General features: G+C 41.1%; 1 protein-coding gene across 2 annotated transcripts in view; it reads left to right on the plus strand.

The window, feature by feature from the left end:
• Window positions 1-23060, plus strand: part of LOC135484973 (uncharacterized) — a 58888-nt gene extending 35828 nt beyond the window's left edge. Inside the window, exons 1-2 of one of the 2 annotated variants that reach the window (XM_064766693.1) lie at window positions 19660-19723; window positions 20963-23060. In XM_064766693.1, coding sequence (XP_064622763.1) covers window positions 21118-22827 — 1710 coding nt within the window. In that variant the 5' untranslated portion in view covers window positions 19660-19723; window positions 20963-21117 and the 3' untranslated portion in view covers window positions 22828-23060. Of the gene's footprint in view, window positions 1-19659; window positions 19724-20962 lie in introns of those variants that run through there. The other variant, XM_064766692.1, reaches the window with a different exon arrangement.
• Window positions 23061-27482: the final 4422 nt, after the last annotated feature.

Here is a 27482-nt window from a genome sequence, read left to right on the forward strand (position 1 = left end):
AAGCCAAACGCTATTATGAGGTGATCACTCATAATCCTAATTCTGTCAATCCAGGAGAAACACTTCATGTGAAAATCCCGAAGCTTGAAAAAGGACAAGTGATTGTCCCGCAGAGTATGAAACTCACGTTTAAACTTTCTACCACATCAAAAGTAAGTAATGCAGCCAATGCTGCAGCTGCTACATTTGTAGCCAATGTGGGTAGAAATATTGTAGAAAGAATCACCACAAAATTGGGTGGAAAAACCATGAGTGAGGTGGATAAAGCCTTTATCTACAACACCTTCAAGGATTTTTGGCTCACCGAAAAACAGCGAAAAAAATCGAGTACAACAAGGGATTGTGAAAGATCAGAGAAAAGATGGTATTAAAACCGCTTTTGAGGATCGTTACTGCATTCCCATTGAATCAGAACTATTTGATACACATGCACCCTTTTACCCAGCAGCTATTTTGGAGTCCATTGAGTATGATATCAAATTCAACGACGCAAAGTATGTTGTCGCTGGAACAGCATCCTCAAAGATATATGCTGTGACTGATATTCAGCTTGAATATGAAACAATCACCTCTGATGTCCTGGCTGAAACCATTGAATCTGTGTATAACTCTCAGATGAGATGGATGTATGAAGACGTGCATCTTTTGAGAACAGAGTCAATTGGAAAGAATAAGCGAATGAATATCAATGTAGATGTCAATCGCGCTTCTACAAAGGGCATCCTAATATTTTTCCAGAAAAATTTCAGTGAGTATGATGCCGAAAAAACAAGTTTTCAAAATCCTGACATCACTAATGTGACCATTACTTCAGAAGGAATATCTCATTGTATATTCAAGTCAGGGTTGAAAGCCTATAATCAGTTTGATGAAATCAAACGACATTATATGACGGAAGATGTGAAGCAAACGGAGGAATGCATGATGGATGTTGAAAAATTCTACGAGAAACAAAAATATGGCTTGTATATTGATCTGAGAAGTACACAAGATAACACTGTGCATGGATCAGGAACCGCCATGAGCAATATCAAACATGGTTTACAACTTGAACTCAGCAGAAATTCTGACACAGAATATGATATGCTAGTCTATATTGTAGCAGATGGTTTGGTAGGACTTGAGAATATGAAAGTGAAGGGCATTGTACATTAATGTGTAAAATAAATGAATTATTGTGATGTTCCATTCAATATGCTAGTGTCCGGTATGACTGACTGTGGGAAAACCTATTTTATCCTAGATCTTCTTGAAAAAGAATTTCAGAAAAAATTTGACTATATCCTTATCTTTTGCCCTACCATTGATATGAATAAAACCTGTCGTGTCAGATCTTGGATTGAACACGATGACTATATTTTTATTTACCCACCTCAACATGTGCAAGAAAATTTAAATGCATGTTTAGAACATGCGATTGACATGTTTAAAGATGAACAGGAACAAACTTTGTTTATCATTGACGACTGTGCGAACCATTGGGATGCGAAAAATAAATCTACCAAACTAACTGAATTAGCCTTTTCTGGAAGACATTTTGGTTTATCAGTTTGGCTCTTAACTCAAAAATATAATGCGATTTGCAAAGATTTAGAGACAACTGTAAGCATATGGTGATCCATACGTTGAACGATCAATGTTCTCTCGATCAAGTGTTTAAAGAAAACCGCTGTATTCCAATGGGGGAAAAAGCAGCAGTTCTTGAGCAGATTGATAGCGGAAAACGACTTGTACTGCGCAGAACACAACCGTTTGATTATAAAATTTTGTGATAAAATAAATGGACACAATAGATGACATTAACATTTCAAATCCTGATGATTCTGTGGCAGAGATGCGATCAGAACTATTAACACATTATCAAAGCGGTCTTTTAACAAAATTAGGCATGAAAGTGTCTGAAGCGACTGTGAAAAAAGCAAGTGGGAAAAATCTTGAAAAAATGTACAATGAATATCAAACACGTTATAATACGCAAATTGCAGATGAACTGGTCTCCAATTTATTATTCGCTTACACGCAAACTGTACGAGTTATGTTTCCAAATTTAGATCAGAAAAAACTTCATGAAAAATTAAATAACAACATCATCATCAACAGCGAAATAAAAAAACAATTGGGCTATTATATGAACCCAACTCTTCTGGCTGTAGGATCCATCGCAGGCAATACAGCTGAATCGGACGACTAAATTTTATAAAAGGAAATCTCTTATAATTTATAGTTTAATCAGGCCATGACATCTCTTCAAAGAGTTTATAATAGGTGTTCAGCGCAGGGGTTGGTTTGACCACTTGAAGTTCTAAGTGATAGAAATCCATGAGGCGTTGTAACACAATTTTATCCATAAAAAAGTTTTTACGTTTGTGTAAGGCTTTCATGGATTCAAATTTTTGAATGAGCATGGTGTAGTCTTTTTTCATTTTTTCTTTCACGTCAAACGATACGGGGTATGTATTTAGTAATTTTTCAAAATCTGCTTGTTTTGACGTGGTGGATGTGATGATATGAGTTTGTAACATACCATACCATTTAGAAACAAGTGGACTTTTTTGAATGGCATTATTCCAAATACGTTGTTCATCTACCGAATAACATTGACTGCACACCACTTTCCAGTCATACAGATCATAGTCTGTGCTGAAACAATCATGACATATCCACCCATTACAAAAAAGTCTCACATACTGACTGATGATTTTAATTTTATCCATAAGTGTTGTGACACCCTTTAAATCGGACGGTTGAAATGCTGTCTCTGTGATGGACTCCATGTCGGTTGGAATCTGTTCTAATGTGTCAAACGTTAAAAGAGGTTTAATTTTTGGTGTGATTTTTGGTTCAGGGGTTAAAAGTTTCCTCCGCGTATCAAAAGAGAGGTAAGGTAATAGATCTCGATATCTAGAACGATCATTTATTCTTTTTCAAAAATTCATTAAACAGTGTAACTTTATAAGAACATAACACTTCTTATAAAATTATACCATTTTATCCTTGCACTAATTTAAACGCATAATACTTTTTCCCTTTAGGACAACCTAACGATATTATGTAGTTCAAGTTAGGATTCGCTTCTAAATCTCGTTTGATCAACGATGTTGAAAAAGTTTTCAAGGGCTGCAGCTTTCTATACCTTAGAGTGAGGATTAACGCTTCTCCGTGTTTGGTCATCTTCTGCTCTTTCCCTACAATCTTATACCATGTGTTTAAAGGAACTTCTTTCCAAGTGATTAACTCTGATTCTGGTGGAATAATTTTGGCATCTAATTCGCTTTCCGAAAGATAGTCCTCTTCTTCGGATGAACAACCTTCTATATGTGAAAGTTCATCTTCGGATGAGGTATAGTCTGCTAGATTGTTATTTTTTGAATATCTAGCGAGCGAGTGTCTGATGATATCGGTCATTTTCTATACAAAAAAATCTATTAGATTATCGTTTTTAAAGCGGAGCAGAGCGACGCGAGCGGTTTGTAGAATTGTTGTTCAGCGAGTGGTTTGTAGAATTGTTGTTCAGCGAGCGGTTTGTAGAATTGTTGTTCAGCGAGCGAAGCGAGCGGTTTGTAAAATAGTTTGACTACTATTTGACTGTGAGTCGCTCTTCAATTTTGAAGAGCGGTTTTGACTAGTGTTTGACTGTTGTAAAATAGTTTGACTACTATTTGACTGTGAGTCGCTCTTCAATTTTGAAGAGCGGTTTTAACTGGTGTTTGACTGTTGTAAAATAGTTTGACTACTGTTTGACTGTGAGTCGCTCTTCAATTTTGAAGAGCGGTTTTAACTGGTGTTTGACTGAAAGGAAATGAGAGAAGCTGTGTGATGTGTTGACTGGTGTTTGACTGGGAAAAAATGAATAATGTTTTGACTAGTGTTTGACTGAATAATTGTTTGACTAGGATTTGACTGAATAATTGTTTGACTAGGATTTGACTGAATTAACGTTTGACTAGGATTTGACTGAATAATTGTTTGACTAGGATTTGACTGAATAATGTTTTGACTAGGATTTGACTGAATAAAAATGAATAATGTTTTGACTAGGATTTGACTGAATAAAAATGAATAATGTTTTGACTAGGATTTGACTGAATAATGTTTTGACTAGGATTTGACTGAATAATTGTTTGACTAGGATTTGACTGAATTAACGTTTGACCAGGATTTGACTGAATTAACGTTTGACTAGGATTTGACTGAATAATTGTTTGACTAGGATTTGACTGAATAAAAACCTAGTCAAACCTAGGGTGAGCTAGAACTCTCACTTTTACACTACTGCCGTTAGGTGGCCAATGGCTGCACCAAGACTCTGTGGTACGGCCAGAGCTAAGAAGATCGTCATCATTACATTTCTGGCTATTTCTCTTGTAAATCTGAATACATTCTTTTCAAAGAAATATATATATCGGATCCAAACACAGGTAAGCAGTAACTGTATGTTGTAATTTCGAGATCTCTTCTGTTGAGTGTATGTTTATGGACATGATGGATGAAGTACCTCAGATCAGGACAGGATTCACGATTTTCGCGAGACAATTCAGGTCAAACACGATTTTCAAAGACCTGTGCAAAGTGGAGGGGCTCAGCTGCATGCACTCCTTTAAAAATCACCCCGTGTCTAATGAACTGACGGATCTAGCTAGTGCTTCAGTTTGGCTAAAGAAACCATGAAAAAGACGTAATCTCTACAAAATTATAATTCAAGTAGAAATAAAGCTCTTAAAAGCGTGCAGTGTTTACATCCGAAATGTTGCTGTTCGTACTGAGAGAAATTGAAATGTCCTTTATTCCAGGGGCGGAATTTCTTGTGATGTCCGTAGGAAACGACAAACGACTAGAACTATCGATTAGGGCATTTGAGTTTGGTGTGGGAACACTTGTACCTTTTCTAGTCATATTCGTCTGCAACGTTCTCATCATTATCAGCATTAGTCAGGCTTCAGGAAAACGTCGTTTACTCGGGTCAAGACCATCTCAACAGGTCAAGGACACTCATTATATGACCCGGATATTGCTGATGATCAGTGCTGCATATATCTTGATGTCTGTTCCGTACAGATGTATCTGTTCATGACGAAGATGCCTAGTGTTGCTTCTTATTACGACTTTGGTAATACTTACTGGAGTCTGCGCTACACCTTGGAATTGATTGTTGTTTATGACATATGGACTTGTAATTATGCTGTCAATTTTTACCTTTATTGTCTAGGTGGAGGTAAACGATATCGGGACGATCTCAAACAATTGTTTAAATCTAAACAAAACCAGATGTAAAAATCTTCAAGAAATGGCAGAATATTAAAGATAATCGTGCGGTATTCACAAAGAGCAAAGCTTGCGTGTAGACTATCAAAGAGAAAACATGTTTAATCTTAATTGGTTCGGATAATATTAGAGTGGTTATAAATGGATTGATGCGAAAAGATATAAACCAATTTTAGATATAAATATATAATTTCAAATACCTTCATGACACAACAACAGATGAGTTGGAAGTGTGGTTACCATGGCACAAGATAGGAACTCTAGCTTCCTTTTTTCCTTCCTAGGCTTTCTGTACAAAACTGAAGGAAAAGCATTGGTTTTCATTCATACATGTATCACCAACTGTCTAATGTCGTACATTTTATTTCAAAACACTAGTTCCAATGCCGCTTAAAATTGACCCTCTTTTATCTTTAATTTGATAATACTTTTTTTATCTTTCTCATCATTGAATCATCTTTAAAATGTATACCATATTAATTCCGACGTTTTGCCTTGAAATATATATACATTTTGTACATAATGTCAGAAAAAATGAATATAAGGTTTTTGCAATTTCAGGAGCGGAGTTTCTTGTGTTCTCTGTAGGCAATAACAAACGTCTAGAATTTTTGGTGAGAGGACTAGAGTTTTCGATTGGGACGATCATGCCTTTTCTCATCATATTCATCTGTAATGTCCTCATCATTATCAGCATCAGACAAGCATCTAAAAAACGACGTTTGCTCAGATCTGGGGTCAGTGAAGAGGTCAAGGACACGCATTATCTGACCCGGATGTTGCTGTTGATCAGCGCTGCGTATATTCTGACGTCACTTCCTTACCGATTGTATCTGTTTATGATGGAAATGCCGGGTGTTGCTTCCAATTACAACTTAAAAGAGCCATACTGGAGCCTTCGTTATACTTTGGAGTTGATAGTTGTTTATGACATATGGAGTTGTAATTATGCTGTTAACTTTTACCTTTATTGCCTGGGTGGAGGCAAACGATACAGAGATGATCTTAAACAGTTGTTTAAAGGAAAGCTAAACTGAGAAATCGAACCGTATTCTCACAGCTCCAAAAATCCTTGGGTGGTGAAAGAAAAATTTCAAGGAACAAAGTCAATAATCTGAATGAGAATCAATGCCTGTTGTATCAGTGGTTAGTGTTGGCACGCCAGGCTGGGTTCTTATTGTGTTTTGCACAAAATTGTAATCATCGGCAAAATTATGAAGGTTGGTTGAAAGGATGTGTTGGCAGTAAATACGTTTATGGTTGTAGAATTCATCAATGAACAACGAGTTGGTTATCAAACAAATAAATGGATGGATTCAGGCTAGATATTATTGTGACGATTTGAAAATAACTTTGAATAATTCTAAGCAGCAGCAAGACATTTGGATGAGGTTGTACGTGGTCATCTGTATCATGATATCAAATAGCACCATCGTTATGGATGACAGTGGCGATGTTTAAAATTAAATCATGCAAGTCGCCATCAGCATTATTGGTTACGTCTGGATAGTCCCTGTTGCGTTTGGAATACCAGGGAATATTCTTTCGGTGGTGAAAGCTACCAGAAAACGTAACCGGGGCTTGTCACCATGCATCGATATTGTTGGCATGAATGTCGTTGATACCGCGTTGCTCCTGCAAGTTGCTTTGTTTTATCCAATCAACCTTACTTTTCGATCTCGGTTAGGAAATCCGTCAAGAGGCCTTATACTCAATTTACTGCATGTCAATCAGAATTTTTGCACATGGGCTATGTTCAGACAATCTACTTGATATATCGTAACCCATATACATGGTGGTCCAGAAAAAACGCAGCCGGATGCTTCAACTAACAGGGGGTTAAAACTATTGATACCAGTGGATAGGCAATCTTTCTAGAAAAAGAATGATACTAAGATCGACCGATAGTTTTTGTTGTAGAGACGTTTTTGTGAAGCAAGGTTGAAGTCCCTTGGCCAGGTTCAATGCAGAAAAACACAACGCTTCTGTTGTAGGTTTCAAACATATCGGTGGTGTGCTGAGGCCTGGCCGTGCTAACACGACCTTTACTCAGTTGCAAATGGTCACTATTGACGACATCATCTAATATCAGTATTATTACCTTACATTTAATCCACCTACTTACTAAGTTCAATTTACCGGCACAGTTCGATTTTTCCAATGCGCGAATGAAGCCTGTCTGCTTCACAAAATACGCTCTCAAACAAAAACTACTGAACCAAATCGGGCGATCTTGGTATCATTCCTCTCCCAGAAAGATTCCCCATCCACTGATATCATTGGTTTGAACCCCCTGGTAGTGGATGAATCCGATTTCGTTTTTTCTGGACCACCCTGTATAAGCCTGTTTCTTTTCTAAGCAAAGATAACGCATATTTGCTACTGAAGTGAATATTCTAGTCACCGCACAGTGTAGTATCAGTATGTTTTTGAATTATAGGAGGATTGTCTCGAGATAGAAGTGAGCCAGTACCTATGATCATCTCAGAGTTCCAATGTAGAGGGTGCAGCAGGTGTACATCCGAATGTGTATACGTTTCGGTGATATTTTCAGAAACTGCAAATGAGCTGGTTTGCCATTTCATCGAGTCACACTTCAAAAAATTTTCAACAATCTTTTCGGTGTAAATACTGGCTTGGGTGGCATTGTTCGGCATTTTCTTGCCTTTTTATCAGCGTAATCTACCTGATGACTAGTCTTAAAACTTAAGACGATAAAAGAAAAAAATACTTCAAAGAAGCTTTCTTTTACCGTCTTAACTCTCTCATCAGCGGGCATTACTCCAGAAAAACGTTTTCGTATCGAGTGTGTAATAAACACAGTGCACGCGCTTAAACCACACCATGAATTGCTTTTAAATTATTATTATTATTATTTTTGACGTGACAATGCGATGAGATGCGACCAGCTTAGCTTGTGTGACCGTTGTGAAGGCTCAAAAGCCTTCGCTTGATCTCTTAAACCGTGTGGGGTCTTGGAACTGACGTCAAGACGCAGTGGTTGACGTGATGCTGGGCCCCTTTATGACGTCATGGCTTTGAGACGGACATGACGTCATGCTCCTAGGGAGCATGGCGGCAAAGTTGCGCGGAATGGCGGAGAGGCGCGCCATATGGGTTATGGTCTCGTTAGGGAGTTTTTCCCAAATGTACGCGATGATGACGTGCCCCATTAACAGGGCGTAACATCTATTTTAAGATGCGTTTCCAAAGTGAATGCATGAGGACAACCCATTTGTGTCGTATATCACTGGAAACGCCCGATTCCCCTGATTCTGCAGGATGTTAAATCGGGCATTTTATTTCTTTAAATAAATCATAAGCGTCGCATTTGCTCCTAGCTCTGTTCACCATCCCAAATGGCAATATTGCCAATTGGGCCGGACAATCACGAAAAACCTCAAATATTATACATTTCTTCCTGAATAATTCTTACAGAGACCATTCTCCCATGAAAGACAGTTGCTTACGCTACACAAAAATCAAAAAAAAATCGAGGGTCAACCATTGAACTTTTGAGATATGTTGAATTTTGCACAAATCAGCGAAAAACGCACCAACTGGCACTGGACGGCATTTCAACACGGGGCCGACGCACATCCCAAGTTCAGTGTACACATACGTCGGCAACAACAGTATAAATGCGTAGTTTCTTGTTAGTCGCCTATTGAGTAGCGCTATAGGTTTCAGAAACTCCAAAAAAACATGTCTTTGCCAAAACAACTGCTGAATCAACGCTGACATACTGTAAGGACCGAGAAATCAATGATTTTAGGAACTACGGTTAGGGGTTGGCCGCGCATGAATAACAAAAAAAACTCCCTAATGAGACCTATGCCAAGGGTGGTGTGAACGGTTTCGCAGGAGTTGCTCATCAGACACAAAGGCGATATTGATCAAGATGGGTTGGCCCTGCAGAGGCGGGCCGTGGACTGTTGATAGAAAAATGTTCCTATCCTAGATGTGCGGCTGTGGGGAGTAAAAGGCCGCATATCCAGTTGACCTGTAAGAATTTTACACGTCGGACAGTCTGGGACCGGAATGGTCCCGATGTTAGTTCCAGGGGTCAATAGCTTGACGGATAGCCTGTCCTGAGTGCATAGGATGTGACATGGAGTGTGTCGGGATACGGTTTAAGTAATGCTGCCCCTGTCTTTGGAGTAAGACTAGGGGAACCCTGTAGAGTACACATAGGGAAAAGTTATTAAAAGACGTGGCAATGTATGTGTACAGTACATACTAGTCTAGGACACTGAGTCCCAGCGGAGCTACAGTGCGCAATCTATGGATCCATCTGATTTCGATGGTGTACAGCACTTTGGGGCGATTCTGGGTGGGCGTGGATGAAGGACAGGATTGATATGGACACATCATCAATGCCTGCGTGGTTATGGCTGGTGAAGTGCTGGCCGATGGTGTCATCTTTGTTGCCCTTGGAGATATTGTAAAAGTGTTTTACAAATCTGTCCATGAGGCGGAGCTTGGTTTGACCAACGTATTGTTGGTTGCATCTTTTGCATGTGATGCAGTAAATGAGGTGACTGCTTTTGCATGTGATGTGCTTCATGGCCGTGTATGAGCGCGTGGTAGTTGTGCTGCCGATCCTTCCCGTCAGGTTGAGTTTAGGGCAGTAACGACAAGAGGTATTGGCTCTTGGGCACGCCTTGCGGGATTCCAGAGGCAAACGGGTTGCGCCGGCAACGGGGATTGTAGGTCCCCCTGATTGTGTTGCGGTGTCGGTGAATTTGGCTCTGACCAGAAGATCTCAGAGATTGGGATGTTTTCTGTGGCCAATTGTGATGCAAGAGTCATGTAGCTGACGTGTTGCAATGGATTTCAGGAGCACGGGCCAGTTGTGGCTAACAATGTGCTGTAGTGCTTGGAAGCCCGGGATAAAGGTCGATATGAGGAAGAAATTGTCCTCAGTCGTCCCTGGTTGATCGTCCGTGTCCAGTGGGGCCTCATCTCGGAGGAGATCAGATCTAGAGGTGCGGTAGGCCCGGATGAGGGCTGTTTCTACAAGCGATGAAGGGTAGCCACGTCGCATGAAGTGGCGGCCGATCATGACGGCATTTTCCTCGAAATCTGTGTCCAGGCTACAGATCCGGCGGATCCTGAGAAATTGACTGTAGGGTGTGCTTTTGAGGCAATGTCTCGGGTGTGCTGAGGAGAACAGCAGGTAGTTGTGCGCGTCAGTAGGTTTGCAGTATAGAGACGTGACGGTCTTCATTGATGCTGACTACTGTGTCTAGAAAATTCACTGACTGGCTGGAGATTTCCGCCGTGAATTTGATTGTCGGGTGGCAATCATTGAGATGTTGGATGAAGAGATCCAATTCCCTGCGGCCGTGTGTCCATATTTGGAACACATCATCGATGAACCTAACCCAGGTGAGGGGTTGTAGGTGGTATGTGTAGACGTGCGTCTCCTCAAAATGTGCCATGAAGATGTTGGGTAGGGAGGGGGCGACTTTGGTACCCATGGCAACACCTCCGGTCTGGAGGTAGTTTTCCCCATCGAACTCAAAGTTGTTCATGGTGAGGACTGCATCCAGGAGCAGGACGAGTGAGAAGTTGGTGGGTATTGTATTGGTGTCGCGGTGGAGTGCTAAAATGCGGTCCACAGCCGTTTTCCCTTCTACAGATGTGCGCGCTTGATTGGGACCTTGCGTCACAAAATCTGACCGACCGCAAGAAAACGCACCATTCAAAGCGTCAACTACATTTAAATTGATTTTTATCACTTTCAATGGAATCAGTAGTATTTTATCTTTATTCTAAGCCCTATTTTACTTGGATTCACTTATCAATTAGCTAATAAGCGCGAGGTGATTCGGCAACTTGTAACGGCGCGCTCCCGCTGATGATCAGCAGCGCCACCGTTTCATGCTCGCTGGAACTTCGCCGAATTCTCCTTTGCAATAAAAAGGGTGTTAATTTGATAAATTGACAGATAAACAGCAAAAATGAAATTGCTAAATGAAAAGATGGATCAATTATAAGTAATTCAGCAATTTCTGAATATTTTACAGATAGGGTTCGGTGAAAAATGTATCTATCGTGTTTTCCGTGCTGGGGAAAACCCCAATCTTGACACTAGAGGCGCTGATGTCGTTCCTAAACAACGGCTCTAGCACTGCTAAATTGCCACCATCTTGAAAAGCAGTACCGCGCATGTGGAAATGTAAAGAATCTTTACAATTGCAAAGAGGCTATCGCATCACCACTACGCCCGAGAACACGATGACTGCACTACGCTGCATTGATAGTTTGCAATGAATTCACGTAAAAACACACCAGAACATCTCGGGTTTTATTTACAAAGATCATATTTTGTTATTTATTTATAAAACAAGCCATTTTATGAAAGAAGGTGGCACTTACTAGGCCTGGATAAGACTTTGGAGTTTGAAGTGGTGGTGACGCAGTGTTGAAAACACCTGAATCTCAGGACGCCGATATCCAAGATGGCGGAATTTTACCAATTCCAGTGTCTGAAATTGAATTTTAATTTCGGCACTGTGCGAGTTTGGGGAAAACCCAAACCAAATGCTCTTCGTGCATGTGTTATTTTTCAAGGGCACAGCTCGAAACGTGTTGAGAAAAATGAATGAATAATGCAAAGAATATGGTGAGAAAGGAGGTATTTATTTGTCTGTTTGATAGAATATGGTGTCATGAACTGCCCTATGTCTTGCCAGCCTGAAAGAAGTGGTAGCCAGGTAGGTCGGGGGGTAAATATGACATGTTTGAAGCATGTGGGATGTTGGTGTACAGGGAGGTGACGTCCAGGGTCACCAGGAGTGCGTCGTCAGGGAGTTGGCCTATGTCGCGTAATACACGTAAAAAGTGTGTTGTATCCTTGATGAAGGATCTCGTTGTTTTGACCAGTGGTTGCAGGAAGCTGTCTACAAACGAAGATATTCGTTCTGTGGGGCATCCATTTGCTGACATGATGGGTCGTCCCGGAGGTGGGAGGACTCCCTTGTGTATCTTGGGTAAGAGGTAGAATTGTGGTGTGCGCGGTTTTCTCTGAATGAGATAGTCCTTGCATTTCTTGCTAATTTCCTTCCAGATATGAAGGTTATTGACAAGCAGTGAGACCTCCGATTGGTGGCGCTCAGTGAGGTTGGTGTCCTGTTTCGAATAGAAACGGATGTCAGCTAATTGACGGAGGGCTTCCTTTTTGTAATCAGAAGAATTCATGACTACCACAGCTGACCCCTTGTCTGCAGGTTTGATGACAATGTTCGGTAGGCGTTGGAGTTCTGTTAGTGCCCGTTTTTCGTCCCTGGTGAGATTTTGGTATTTTGGTGCAAAGCTACGTGACGTAGCCAAGACCAGCTCATTCATGGAGATGAATGTCTCTAGATTTTTAGGTCCAGGGGGGTTGAACGAGGATTTGCTCTTGAAAGTCCTCTGCTGGATCGGTGTAAGGCCGAAAGTAGCAGTGGCAGTGTCATCAGTGATAGTGTGGTTTGTAGGGTCTGTGTTCGGTTGGTATTCAGAGAAGAAACACTTCCGACGGAGGCTGACATGAAATTTGTCCATGTTAGCTCGGGCTTCCGCTATGTCGGGTTCACCCGAAGTGGGCCAGAAGTTTAGGCCCTTGGAGAGCAAAGATAGCTGTGCTGGGGTCAGGTTGTGCTGTGAGAGATTGACGACAGAGAGATGGTGTCATTGGTAATAGTGTTATTATTTACAATATTTACATTATTTCCAGTGGGAAAAATGAATTGCTTTTAAAGCACTCCATGTTAAAAAGTACCCTGAGCGGTTGATGAAAAACATATTGTGGGAGCCATGGGGTCTGCCTCAAACGCGCACCAAAGAATGAACAACAAGTCCAGGTTCTATTGATAAGGTTTACTGAAAAAAAGTAGAAAAACAAATAAGTGACGATACAGAAAGTAAACAACTTTTACCATTCACCAACCAAGCTTTTATCTGTTCAACATGCGCCTGGGACTAATGGTCTGCTTAGACTGAAACCCAGTATTGGAAGAAGAAGAAGAAGAAGAAGAAACACATTCAAGCAAGGACAACAACGATGACCTCAATAACTGTCTCCTGGCCCAGTGCCAAAGTTGAATACACACCACGAAATTACCATTTATAATTGAAAGAATCAATACTGGAGCCCAATGCTCATAGAGACACAGAGTTACCTATATTACATAACAATTGGCCCAATGCCAACAACTGTACTCAAACTAACACAACAGGTTCCCCAAAGATTGCATAATCACGTGACCAACATACAACCCAAACATGATTTAAACGGACTAGAACAGGTGTAAAACAAAGGTCTTGTAACATAAATAGGAAGAACTAGTTCAATACACCCCCCACACACATGACACAGTACATCAATGCATGTAAAGCACATGAGAAAATACAGGGTAAACAAAAGGGCCTAAAATACATAGAAAACAATATTACTTACAGAATGTTTACCGACCTAGAGCTTGACCATGACTCCACAGAACTAACGAACTGGGCCACTTTGGCCAAAGATGTTTGAGATATCAGTAGATTACAAAGAGATAGGGAAAACCACTTTGGCCCTATCCACCAGGGAAATAACCACCCTTTTTAGAAGTAGGGAAGACCCCACATACCTAACATAACTTAAAAATTTAAACAGGTAGCTGCCATATAAAAGGTGTGGGTTGGGACGAGGCTGGCTTTTGCCAGTAAGATATTTTTGAATTCAGAGCTCCTGCCATTTGGGCCAGTTTATTCAAAATTACAAGAGTTTGAAAAGGCAGTTTTCAATGAAAAGTTGATACATTTATCATGAAGTTTCATGAAAGCCATATGCCCACTTAGGGTTTATGAGATGGTCTATTTGTCGGAGAAATTAGGTGGGAAAGATTTGTAACTGAAAATTTGCTTCATTAATAATGCATAAATGTACTATGTGATAGACAGTTTGAGGTATGATTGGCATGTGGTAAGGCTAAATATGGACATTGTAAACAAAAGCATGTGACTGTTGTGCAGGAAAATTAGTCACCTGAAAAAGCATGCAAAATATCCCCAAAAAAATGTGGAAAGGGGCCTACTTTTCATTGGGGGTAGTCCAGATGTATTCCATGATTTATATTCCACCAAAACATGTTATTATTCACCTATTTATATTATTCACCTTTATGTTCAATGTTATGAAATATCCACTTCAATCATGTTAATCCACTTGCTTTGCATCACATAAAACTAGTGTACTCCTTCACTGAATTCAACACAAAAAAAGTCAAATCTAAATCTAAATCCACAATAAATGATTGTTTAATCCATAGAAGAATTAATGCCAATGATGGCCAACATAGGGAATTCCTGGAGGGTTCGGATACAGTCCCCTAACCAATGTGATAACACAATCAGGGATAATTTCCCGGTCACTGGTACAGCTCCAAACAGTCTCATCTTCACCCATATTTTGCAAACTCCTCTGCTTTTTTTGAAGATAGCGATAATCCATCCATGCAGCCCTGTCCTTGAGCATCTTCCAATACCTCTTATAAAAACCCTTTCTCAAAGTATTGTTTTTTTTCTTCGCTGCTTGACCAGCACCCAACCATCTGGGACGTTTGGTGGTGACACAAGGACGACAGTAACAGAGTGTACACTCTTCACTGGCAAGGTCCGGCAGAATAAATCCATGCTCTCTTTCTTCATCGTGTCCACCTTGATTTACAGGGTCCAAGGGAGCCACATTGTTCCCAGCATCGCTGTCATGATCGTCTGAGCTATCCTCAATGTTAGGTCCATCAACTGTAGATGATAATGATGGCACAGGTTCAACAGCATCCTGGACTGATTCAGTTCTGATACATTGTATCCCTTTATCCACCATTTGTGGTTCTGCTTCCACTAAGTCCATCCCATGAAAAGTGAAAATACCTCTTATCAATTCCCTTTCTTCCTCTGTGACATAAATTTGGTATAGCAATTTTTGAGACATGGCAAAAAAGTTAGCATTCAAAGACTGGCTCTAGTCTAAGTGTGTGAGAAAAATCAGAGTCAGCAATTTCATCTACCTAACCCGAGCAATAGAATTGTCCTGAGTCAAGGGGGGATAGGTAGGCCTAATATAGGACTCAGATTACTATGTATAGAAACTTTGTATCCATTGCTCCCAAATATCTGACCAAAAATTAAATCTCTTTTTCTTTTTGATTTCTCGTCCCACCATTCGCCTTGGATTTCTAGAGTCCTTTTCCAGCACAGTGGACGTCACCTCGCTGTCTTGGTGCTCATTCCAGTCCAGGACTGACAAGTTGGTTCGGATTTGGTAGTTGGCCCTTTCGAATACGATTCTTTTGTTGTGATATTGGAGCAGAGAATTATTAAAACTTTCGACATAATGCGTATCCCTGCATCCAATGTAAAGATGCGGTGATTTATAAACCAACAGACTGTGAAGATACTTCTTGAGGGCTGCCTCTGCAGGGGCTGAAGATATTTCTCGCTTGCTGGGTTCATAGTCATGATCAGACCGACATGGGGACTCCTGATGACAATTGGCATGATTGTTCTTATAGTGCTCAATCACATTATCTATGCTGGCTTTTAGTCTTTCTGTGTCCCCCTCACAGCGTTTGATGCACCAATATATATGAGTTTTTACAGATGCTGACTTATCTGCCAAGTCAACAAACCAAGACCTTCCTTCTAAATATTTCCTCCCCTTTGTCAGTTTCGCCATTCCTTTGGCCACACCCTTTGTCATATGCCAGGTATCTAAAGAAGTAACGGTTGGGGAGCGTTCCACACGGACAAACTTAGTGATCGAGGCATTGTTATCATGTGAATGCACTGTGATTGGGACACTCTCTCTGTCAAAATATTCATAGATCCTCCGTGTTCCCACCATTTCGTGCCTTTGAGTGATTGGATCGTCATCTTTTGAAATTACCTCATTCTGTAGGACCTTATGCGTCTTTTCGCCCAGGCAGACAACATCAGTAAAGCGGGCATTTTTTCGCCAACAATGTCTAGCGTCAGTAGCAATGTCAATACCACCCAAGCCGGTACTTTCAACAGAAGCAGCAATTTCTTCCAACAAAGCATCTGATTTTTACTCCTTCACAACTCCATCCGTGACAGGAAGATACGAATCTTGGAATTTAGTAAGTGTCTTGTCTCCCATTTTTCCAATGTCAGCTGCATCACATATACGTTCATACTGATTCGGCAGGATTCCTGAGACAAAGTAACTATGGGCCATCCTTAGATTCACCGTAAATTTGCCTCCTTCCACATGGGGTGAAGTCGTCCAATATATGTTGTGTTTGCCTGTTTGGCAAGTGACATGAAATAGACCGACATGGCCATCTCTTGCAGTTTTTTCCTCCCGGACTGACATTTTTGATGTACATGTCCTGTGGTGCAAGCAAACTCTGTCCAACAAATTGTCCAAAGATTGAACTGTCATTAAATATATTGGTGATTTGGTTTCATTCTTCTGGCAGTATTGGTAAGAAGTGCCACTAGGTTCACTTTGGCATTTATCAGTTGATGATGATGATGCATCTTCGTTGTCCCCCTCAAACGTGTTGTGCAGTTTATAAAAATCGACAAGTTCCTTCAAAAGCTGGTAATTGGTTATCTTTGAGGCAGTTCCTCCACCAAGATGTCTTTTTATGCCGTCTATGTCATCAAATAGGTTGACTTTTTCGTTTTCAGAATTCGCCTTGAATTCTAAGCATCCCCGAACGATAAATGATGTCTTCTGGCTTTTTTCCTTCCTCTTTCGGACTTTCGAAGGACTGTCAGATGGGAATCTCTTCCTTGGGTTCTCCAAACGCTCCTTTTCTCTCGATCTTACAGGTACAGGAATTGGTGACGGATGTTCATTTGACGACCCTCCAGCAACTGATGCTGAACTCAGACTTTGAAAGTTTTCTTGTTCAGCCATTGTAAGATTCAGCTTTGATACACAGCCTACTATTGCATTATGTTTTCAAAGAATTAACTTTCTCCCCATCTCAAAATAAGGGATGGACTCTCCCAATCCTTCCTGCACCCTGATGTACTCAAAAACTGTTATAGTAGCACTTCAAAGACCTTTGGCATCTGGCAAAACCATCCCAATCCCATTTTCCCCCAGTAACACACTTTGCCAGCTATCATTTGACTTCCTCAGGTCAAGAGTGCAATGAACTATAAATGATCTATCACCCCACCACCTCCAAGGAAGGGGGTGTATCATAGAAAATGACTGAAAGACACCAGTATACAGGTATCACCAAGATAGGATGCACATCACCAAAACCTGAGATGACCCCTCAAAAACTCAAGAGTCTGTGGGCTAATACTGTACCAGGATATCTCATGTGGAAGACTATCACATAACAGATTCTGCACATTGCCCTTGGTCATAAACCACAAAATAAAACACAAATACTATGTGTGTGAAGAGATGAATTTTATCCAGGAAGTGCACCAAAACCACGTTGTATTTCGTTACGAGTGACGTAGCAACCTATTTATACCTATCACCAAGACCTAAATACTGCCCACTCCGCTCAGCAGGATATCTACCTGGGAATACATTAACTCGTGGCCTGGCCACTAGCGGTACGTGTTTAAGGCGGCAAATTTGAAACATGTAAACATTGAAAAATGGCCTTCACACATACTTTAAAGCCAAATCGATAGACGAAAATTGATAAAAATCTCAAGTGAATTTGGAGGCCGTTTCGAAAGGTAGGTGATAAAGCTTGGAACCAGTGAAACCTTGAAACCAGTGATAAACCTTGGAATCAGTCCTAAAAATGCATAAAAACATGAAATAATGCCATTTGAACCGAAGGTGGTTACGAATCAATATTTGGAGCTTATTTTTACATAATCAGATCGCAATTTGACGGTAGTTTAGAAATCAGTCGTATTTTAGAACAACTCAGTCATACCTCGCCTCCAGTGTACATTACTGATCTCCCAAATATAGGCATGCACGTCACGACACGCCCACCACACACCCATAATATGGACCAATCAGCGCTCCGCTTACTACGCCACCACACGGGGCCTATTTGAACTACGGAGCGGTGCGATCATACAGGGTGATACAGAGAAGATTGACTACATCACGCAGTACCGGCTGGCACTTATCCGTAGAAACGTAGATGAGGGTTTATTACCGAAGGCTTTAGCCGGGTTTGGAGATGAAAAATGTGAATAAATTCCTTCGCTGTGAGCGATTTCGTACATATTCATGTACACATCGAGGGATGTAGAGATATTTTCGTGATGTTACCAGTTCTAAGCCGACACATTTTTTAGTGATTCCCGTGTGCATGTTTGTCATATCTACTGAGCTTTATCAGAGCATTATATAATTATACAAATGATTCTTCTAATAAAAACGTTTTATTTTAGTATATGGAATACAAAACAATCACAAAAGCTTACTTTTGCTTTCATCGAAGAGCAATAATTAGATACTAGCATTGTACCCGTGGCGCAGGCATACCTTGGCTATACCTTGAATAGATTGAATCGCAATGAAAATCTAATGCAATATCAAAGGAGCAATATCGAAGAGACAAATTAAACTAACCATTTGTCCACAGACTCGGACCCTGTGGCTTGCTGTATGCGTGCAGATAAAAGTAAATCAATTGGTCCGATAGAGATGATGAGGCAATGTGAATATGCCTCGTTCCTTAGTCAGCAATATGCCCCTTTTTATACGGAGAAGAAGGAGAACCCAGATAGGCCTTCACATGTCGGCCTCCAAATGGCTCGGACCAATATTTGGTTCTCCACCTCGAGTTTGTTGTCACACCGATAGGCGCCGCCACATGACGGCGGTATCAACCCAACTTCCGGTTTACAATCGTCTGGTGTAAACAGCATAAATACGACAATCAAGATGTACAGACCGGGGGAGCTGGCTGTACGTACCCATAAGTCTTTGCGGTAGTCTCGCGCGTACCGGATATAACCTATCAAGCTTTTCTCCTTCAGAGAAATACTGCGTTGCGCTCAACTGCCAATTATGCATTAGTCTGGTGGACACGAGGTTGGCCTTAAACTTGCTTGAAATCGAAAATTTGGACAACACACGTGTACTACAGTGCAAACGGCAGCATTCTGACATATAGAAACATGTGGTCTGATTCTATTTTTACTTGTCATTTAGTGATCACGCGTCCAACCTCGTATGCAGGGTTGTGGCTTTCTCATTGGTCGAACGTTAATTTTGTTCACAGCCTTATAAGGCACTTGAGCGCAACGCAGTATTTCTCTGAAGGAGAAAAGCTTTATGGGTTATATCCGGTACGTGCGAGACTACCGCAAAGACTTATGGGTACGTACAGCCAGCTCCCCCGGTCTGTACATCTTGATTGTAGTATAGCAGGTTTCGCATGGAATAATTCCGTGTTTCATGCCTTTTTACCACACCCAATGATTAAATTAAGGAGTTTTCCATTCATATGAGTGCTCTGTCAGCGGCCACAGCATATTTTCTTTGCAGAATTATTAGTATTCAGTGTAGTTTCAGACGAAAACTATGCACGTCAACTCAAACTGTGACAGTTGTGTACTTTATACATTGTACATGTAGATTTAGTACATGTGGAGCTGTACTCATGTACTGAAACGGCTTACTGGACTTTGCGCAATATTTCGCCAAAAAAGTATTCTACGCAACGGTCCCTAGGTGACTTTTCCTATTCATAATACACAGCCTGTCCATCCTAGATCGTGGTTACATGGGGAGTAATCGTTGTAAAATTAGGCCAAACGCAAAGACAGTTAACCCGGGTACCACTATGTTTACGATGCGAACAAGCCGTGTAAGTCATTATCACCATTTTTTTCATTGAACATTTGCGGGTACATCGTCACAGGGAGCAGCATTGAACGGTAAACAGGTTCACATCATATTCAAACAACGGCTTGTAACGGCCATACAGGAAACGATTCATATCAAAAACCGACGATCGCAACTATTCGCTTGCTGAGAATATACATTACGCACATACATTACATTCAGACATTTGAGCTTCCAAGCTTTATGAGAAATAACAGGTCATGTGCGAATTTGGCATGTAATTTTGGTAATTTACGTGAGTACATTTTCAACCCCGAAAAGTGTGAAGTGAAGTTATGCTTTTATTTAGTAACAATCGGTAGGCATGTCCAACAAGACATGTGTCTCAGCTGCCTGTGTGGGTGTGGGTCATCACTCATTCATACTGGTGACTGACACCATGTATCGAACTTGACGTACCGGGGTAAAACATAATGGTCGCTCCCCCATTTCGCTCGTTTCGTTTCGTTGCGCAAAGTCCAGTAAGCCTACTGAAACCGTCCATGGGGAACATTCTATGTAGTACATGTACTGTAAGGATGTGTGTAACCGTACTATTCTATATTGTGAGCCTTGCTGCAAACGGCCCACCGACTCCTGGAATAGCTGGTACTCCACTATCACACCAGTAATCTGCTCATTCCTGACCTGGTGTCTTGTGATACTCATTCATACTGCAGTGCTGGGTGCAGGTCCAGGGGGGGGGGGGATGCCATGAGGTGAGGATGAATCTTGACTTCAGATACAGCAGAATTAAACTGAAGTGAAGGGGTAGGAAAAAGTATTAGCTACTTTGCATGAGGCATCCAGCACAGTTTGAGTTTCTGATTGGGTTGATTGTGCTCTCACAGTACACCTTTATTATTTCAGGTATACGTTCCGTCCTGTCATTCCTGTAGACGTCTGCCTTTGCTTTCTCCATCGTAAAGATGTCTGCACCCCATCTGTCTGCAGCGCTTATCAGCTTACCTATCTGAACTAACCATCCTTCGTCTTTGCTTGTTGGTGGCGGGAATTTTGAAAAGATGCCTCACAGGACTTGTGCTGTTGTTGATTGTGTGAATAATGCAAGACAACTGACTCTTTGGTGCTCACGTGTTTGCACTATTCATAACAGTAACTTTGGAAGTGAAGGATGTACCTGTCCACCCCCCTTTCTATTGTTTCCTTTTCCTTCCGAGAAAGAGAAACCAGAACTGTTCAGATTGTGGGTAAAAATGGTGAACAGAACTGAAGGTAAAGGTAAAATATGGTTACCGAAGATATCATCCAGTATTTGTTCTGACCATTTCGGTGATGGTGAACCATCAGAATCCAATCCCTACCCGACTAAACGTTTAGGTTATGAACTGAAAGCATCTGATATTCCCCACAGACGGCCTGTGAGAAGGAAGTTGTTTGTGCCAAAGCGTACAGTGCCCATTAGGCCGCTGAAAAAAGCAAAGTTGTCTGCCACCATTTCATCTGATTCTGGGCATCATACATCCCAGCTTCCTACAACAAACGATGAGGAGCAAAATGACTATGAACACCATGATGACATGCTTGATTTTCCTGATATGCTTCCTCTTGCTCTTCCTCAAGAAACTGTTGAAATTACTTGTAATGAAATGCAGACCTTGAATCTTCCATGTGTCTCGCCCCCTTTGGATGAAGATAATGTATTTCATACGAGTTCTTCCTGTCAGAATTGTGGTATCAAAGATGAAGAAATTTCTAGATTAAAGACCAAAATAGACAAACTACAAAAACTGTTGGGAAAAAATTGTAAAGCCAGTTCTGGTAGATTTTCTCATCTAAATATAAGTAAGGACAAAGACATTCAGTTTTACACAGGCCTTCCTAATAGGAAATGTTTTGATGATTTGTATCAGATTTTGCAGCCAAAAGCAAGGAAACTTAGGTATTGGCGTGGCCCAGCTGTTGTATCCTCTAAGGTAAAGAGAAAATTTTCCATATTCCCAAAGTCTCCCAGAAAAAGCAGCAATGAGAGAAAACTTGTGTTAAAGGATGAGTTTCTCTTGACCCCCGTGAGACTGAGAGTGGGCCTACTGGAGAAGGATTTAGCACACAGGCTTGGAATGTCCTTGGCAGGCGTGTCGCGAATTCTGATAACTTGGATAAAATTTCTTGCTCGTGAATTGAAAGGCTTGATTTTTGTCCCACCAGCTGAAGTAGTACAAGAACATCGCCCTCCTGCTTTCAAAGAGTATCCAAAGGTGAAACATATCATAGATTGTTCGGAAGTGTTCACAGAACAATCAGATGACCCTATGATACAGGCAGCTACTTGGTCAAGCTACAAACATCACAATACTGTGAAATTTCTTGTGAGTATCACACCAACAGGTTATATATGTTTTAAATCGCACCTATGGGGAGGACGCACAAGTGACAGGCACTTGACTCAAAATTGTGGTTTCCTTGATATACTAGAGCGGGATGAAGATGTGATGGCCGACAGAGGCTTCACTATTGAGGAAGACCTGGCACTTAGATTCTGTAGACTCCACATCCCCCCTGCAAAACATGGCAAGGAACAAATGACAAAGGCAGAAGTTAAGAAAACAAAGTCGATAGCAAATACCCGTATATTTGTAGAACAAGCAATCAGACGAATGAAATATTTTCGAATTTTAAAATATGAAGTTCCTATATCAGTTGTTCCACAGTTAGATGATATAACCACTATTTGTGCTGCATTGTGCAACTTGAGGGCACCACTATGCTCATAGATTAATTGGACATGGACACTAATTTGATGTCACCATACTTGTTGAGCTTTTAAGTAGCTTTGACTGTGCTATTGAGCTAGTGCAACCCAAATTGTCTAATCATGGTAATTGAAAATAAAAGGCCTACAACAGCCCTTGAAATAAGGGACTACTTTCTCAAAAATATGTTGAAGCCAAAAAGACTAAGTTACTTAGTCTGGGCCAGGGGGGGGGGGGATTTTTTGAAACATTTTAACATCACCACTTTAGTGTTTTAGCACTTTTGGCCTCGCTTGTTTACATGGATGAAGCAAAAGTTGACTGCCCATTTAGTCTTCTTGAGGGGGGGGGGGTCAGATCCATATGGTCTTTTTGGCTTCAAGATACTTTTGTGATGGCCCTGAGTTTGCATTGCAATTTGCCATGGGAAAATATACATGTATTAAATTTCAATAAATTACAATACCAGTGTGTTTTGAGTCAGTCTTCCTGGTCATTCTTTGACACTCAAAACACTTCCAAATCTCTTCATCAGTAATATCGTCTTCATGGAAGATATTGACACAAGGGAAATGGTACAGATTCCTGCACAGATCACAATGGATTGCTTTCTCCCTGAAATGAATTGGATCATCCACAATAATTGACCGGCAAGCATTACATTTACGTGCAGGCTTCCTGAACTTATTGCTGGTTAATTTCTGTTTTGTTCCTGTTCTTTCTGTACCAAGAGTCTTCTTGGAAACCTCTACAGTGACTGGCACTTCTGTGCCACCTTTAACGTCTGACATGTCTGTAGCTGGTGACTGAGACACATCTGGTCCTTTTTTAGCTCAGCTGACAAAGTCAGCGGAGCTAGTAGTATAGCTGTTCAAATGGTGTCCGTCGTGCAATCCATCCATCTAGGGACCCATCTGTGGACAAAATTGGACATTTCTGACCGGGAAGGCCTAGCCACTTCGTTGACGGTGCTAAATTAGGAGTTGCCCAAGGTGAACTAAAAAAACGAAAAATCGGCGCGATCCGACCTGTATTGAGAGAATGAGGTCATTTCGCGTTTAGATTTCTTTCCCTTTTTACCTCGGTCCACAGAGCAAATATTGTTTTCAAATGTGGCTGAATATTTTTAAATATTTTTTTATTTTTTACTTTTAATGGAATTAATATAGTTTTCACCGCCAGTTGGCGCTGCACCCGGCGTGTGGCGGAGAAAAAAAGGTAGCGCCCGGAGGTTGAAACGGGATTTTTATGCACTTTTAACTGTATATATATGTTGTTTAGATGTATTTCTAACAGTTCTGTAACTTTTATAACCAAGCTTGCACCCAAAGTTGGTAAAATTGATGCTTGTTTATGGACTGCGCTAGCGACCGGAGAATTCGCCGTCGGCCATTTTGGGACGGTCCCTGAGTTGTTGTGGTTGGCAATTTTGCAACAAATCTCGCCATTTACGTTTTTTTACAATTATTTTGAAAGTCACATTATGACATCGTAGTATGAATTCCACTGCAGTTTCCTTACGCAGCAATGCTCATGTTTTTGGTTGGCAATCCTGTACTGTCTGTACACTGCGCTGTGCAGGCTTAGAGTATAACTCAACAGGCCCTCATGATTCATTTGATGGACACCTTATTTGATAGTACTTCATCATTAAAGCGAACTGGAACCGCCAAGCCAGTTCGTATGACCTCGTTTTCATTTCCCGCGTATCGGGTGATCAGAACGAGGCATGAATGAAACATGGCGCCTAGCTGTCAATCATTCAGTGACGTCACTACTATGGAATTTACTACGAAAATTCATGAATGAAAGATCGCATGACTCACGTGATTCTCACATGATTCTCAATAATAACAAATTGAACTGCGCATGCTCGGGCACTGGGGGCGGAGCTACAAATCTGAACTCGACTTTCTCGGGCGGTGAAAGTCGAAAAGTTGAATAAATCGCTCGGCGGTTCCAGTTCGCTTTAAGTCCACTAGATCCTGTTCTGTCACATGTCGTAGACGATAGACAATTTTCAAAATGTAGTACACCACTCGCTCACGGCTCACATCATGTGGGCACGTTTGGCTGTTGAGTGTTATGGTTCAGTCTGTGAGACTAATTTAAAGAGGTTACACTTTTATTTTGAATTGGAAAACAACCCCCAGGACTGACTTTTCACTGAGTGATAAGTGTGCCCTTCGAAGGTTAATTCTCTTTCTGGATTTGCTTCCATAGATGCCTTGTTCAGGATATCATCTGACCGATGCCTGATCAAGCACAGACTGTATCCGGTGGTGTACATTTCCCCGTCTATGTCACCCTTTTTTATTCAGTCAGTGTTAATTTCTCTTCTCTTTTTTAGCTCACCTCTTAGCAGAGGTGAGCTTATCCCATACCGTGGCGTCCGTCGTCCGTCGTCGTCGTCGTCGTCGTCCGTCGTCCGTTAGCAGGGCACGTTTCGTAACTGTTAGAGCTATTGAGTTGAAACTTGGTACACATGTACCCTTATGTAATGACACCTTGGAGACCAAGTTTCGGTCTGATTTGTTTCATGGTTTGGCCACCAGGGGGCCAAACGTTAAAATTGAAAATATGCAATATCTCCCTTAGTCGGGAAATTTTGAAAAAAATATGGTAGGTACTTCTAGCAAAGGTGCATCATATATCCTCCGGGTTTTTGATTTGACCTCCTTTTCAAGGTCACAGAGGTCAAAGTTTGCTGATTCACTGAACAGTAGCATGTTTCCTATCTATTTTAGCTAGAAGGTTTTAAACCAGTGTGGACATGTATCTGGGGATTGTCTATTCCACCCCTAAAATTTCGGCCGTTCGGACATCAAATATGGCCGCCAGGCAGCCATCTTGAAAAATAAACACAGTGCTATTACTCCGAAACTAATGATCGCATTGCAACCAAATTTGATCTGGATGTATATCTATGTACTCTCTACTAAATCCTTGATTTTTTATCAAATGTGATAGCCAATATGGGTGCCAGGCGGGCATCTTGAAAAATTCTTAGTTTGGCCACCCGGGGGCCGCCAGGCAGCCATCTTGAAAAATAAACACAGTACTCATCTTATGAACCGAAGGAACAATACATTGTTATGGGTGATTTTAACATGAAATCAATAGGTGAAGGTGAAAACTATAATGCAAAGTTAGAAACCTTTATGTTTCAAGCATATAACTTCAGACAAAACGTGTCCAAAAACACCACCAGCTATCAGTCCAAATTGGACCTTGTATTCACCAATCCTACTCCATCTGCCACTATTGACTTGGTCGATATAATAGACAATTACTGGTCAGATCACAAAATTGTCTACTCTGCTTTGTCATACCTGTAGTCACCTCAATTAAATTCAACTTACGCATTATTTTATCTCTCATGTAATTTCATTGTAAAACATTACTTCATTTCTTTCTTACATTTAAAACCATGCTAATGCTTCATCCATCTTCCCTTCACAAGAGGTGAGCACAATGGCTCTGGCCATTTCATTTACAGATTAACTGTTGTTGGTTATTGCAAGAGGAGTCGTTGGCACATTTCAAGTCCAGGAAAGCACTTGCTGTTCCCACATTCAGAGTAAGGTGTGCTTACTCGTTTTACTGCTTTCCATTCCTGGAGAGCGTTATCAAATATCTGCCGCAAGGCAACAAATATCTGCCGCAAGGCGCTTCAAATATCTGCCGAAAGGCATCAAATATCTGCCGCACCATATAAAGTTCATTTTGTTAACCAACTCTTTATCTTCTTCGTTGCCTCATAATAACGGTACCGACACACACTTGACCCTTGCCTTCACCTATCCATTTCAGCTGAGCGCCAGGCCCTTGGGCCTCTTGTTCAGAGACGTCTCCACGGTTTTAAAGAGAAGTTCTTCAGCCAAATATTTCTTGAAGAATGTGATCAGTCCCGCCTTCATACTGAACCAGTATTCCTGGCAAAATTGAAGTGTCAGCAACAAAGAGCCATGTACAGTGAACACAAAAAAGTCACACCACGTTTTCCCAGAAAGGGCCATCTGGCCTTGAACTTGTGCATAGTATCTATGGGTTGTCTTCAAAGTTAGTTTACTATCAACTACAGTTAGAAATGGTAATTTTTTCAGAGCATCATTTGGGTCTAAATGAGCAATAGAAGAGGGACACTTGATCTCAAGAAGACCGTCGCCACAACAGCATGTAACGAGGCCATCTGGACTGCACCCCAGAAATGGATGCTGAGTATCAACCACCAAACCAGCTTCTGCCACTGATACAGCAGAGTGATTGCGTGATTTTATTTTCTTATACATGTCTCTTGCTGGGCCCTCCGTCTCACGACCATATTTCAAACTGTAGACACTGTCATCTGGCCCAGTGTAACCCATCAGTGTTGATATCATTGGATTTGGATTCTTGCTTCTATTGCTGTCTCTTTGTGACAGTGTTTCCATCCTAGTGGAAACAGATCTAAAATTTGATGCAGTGATGCGACCTTTGCGATGAAGTTTCCAAAGATCACAACTACTTTGTCCCCTGGTTGCACATTCTAAGGCATCAACGTCACTCTTTTGAACTGGTGTGATTGTTTTCAAAAAATCTGAACTGTTAGGAGTGGTATTACCATCTAAATAATTATCTGCATACTCCTGCATTGTTTTTACACTGGGCTTAGTGGCTAAGTTGTTGGACTTTTC

The sequence above is a fragment of the Lineus longissimus genome, chromosome 3 (assembly GCF_910592395.1).
Source record: "Lineus longissimus chromosome 3, tnLinLong1.2, whole genome shotgun sequence".
In the NCBI taxonomy this organism is placed as follows: domain Eukaryota; kingdom Metazoa; phylum Nemertea; class Pilidiophora; order Heteronemertea; family Lineidae; genus Lineus; species Lineus longissimus.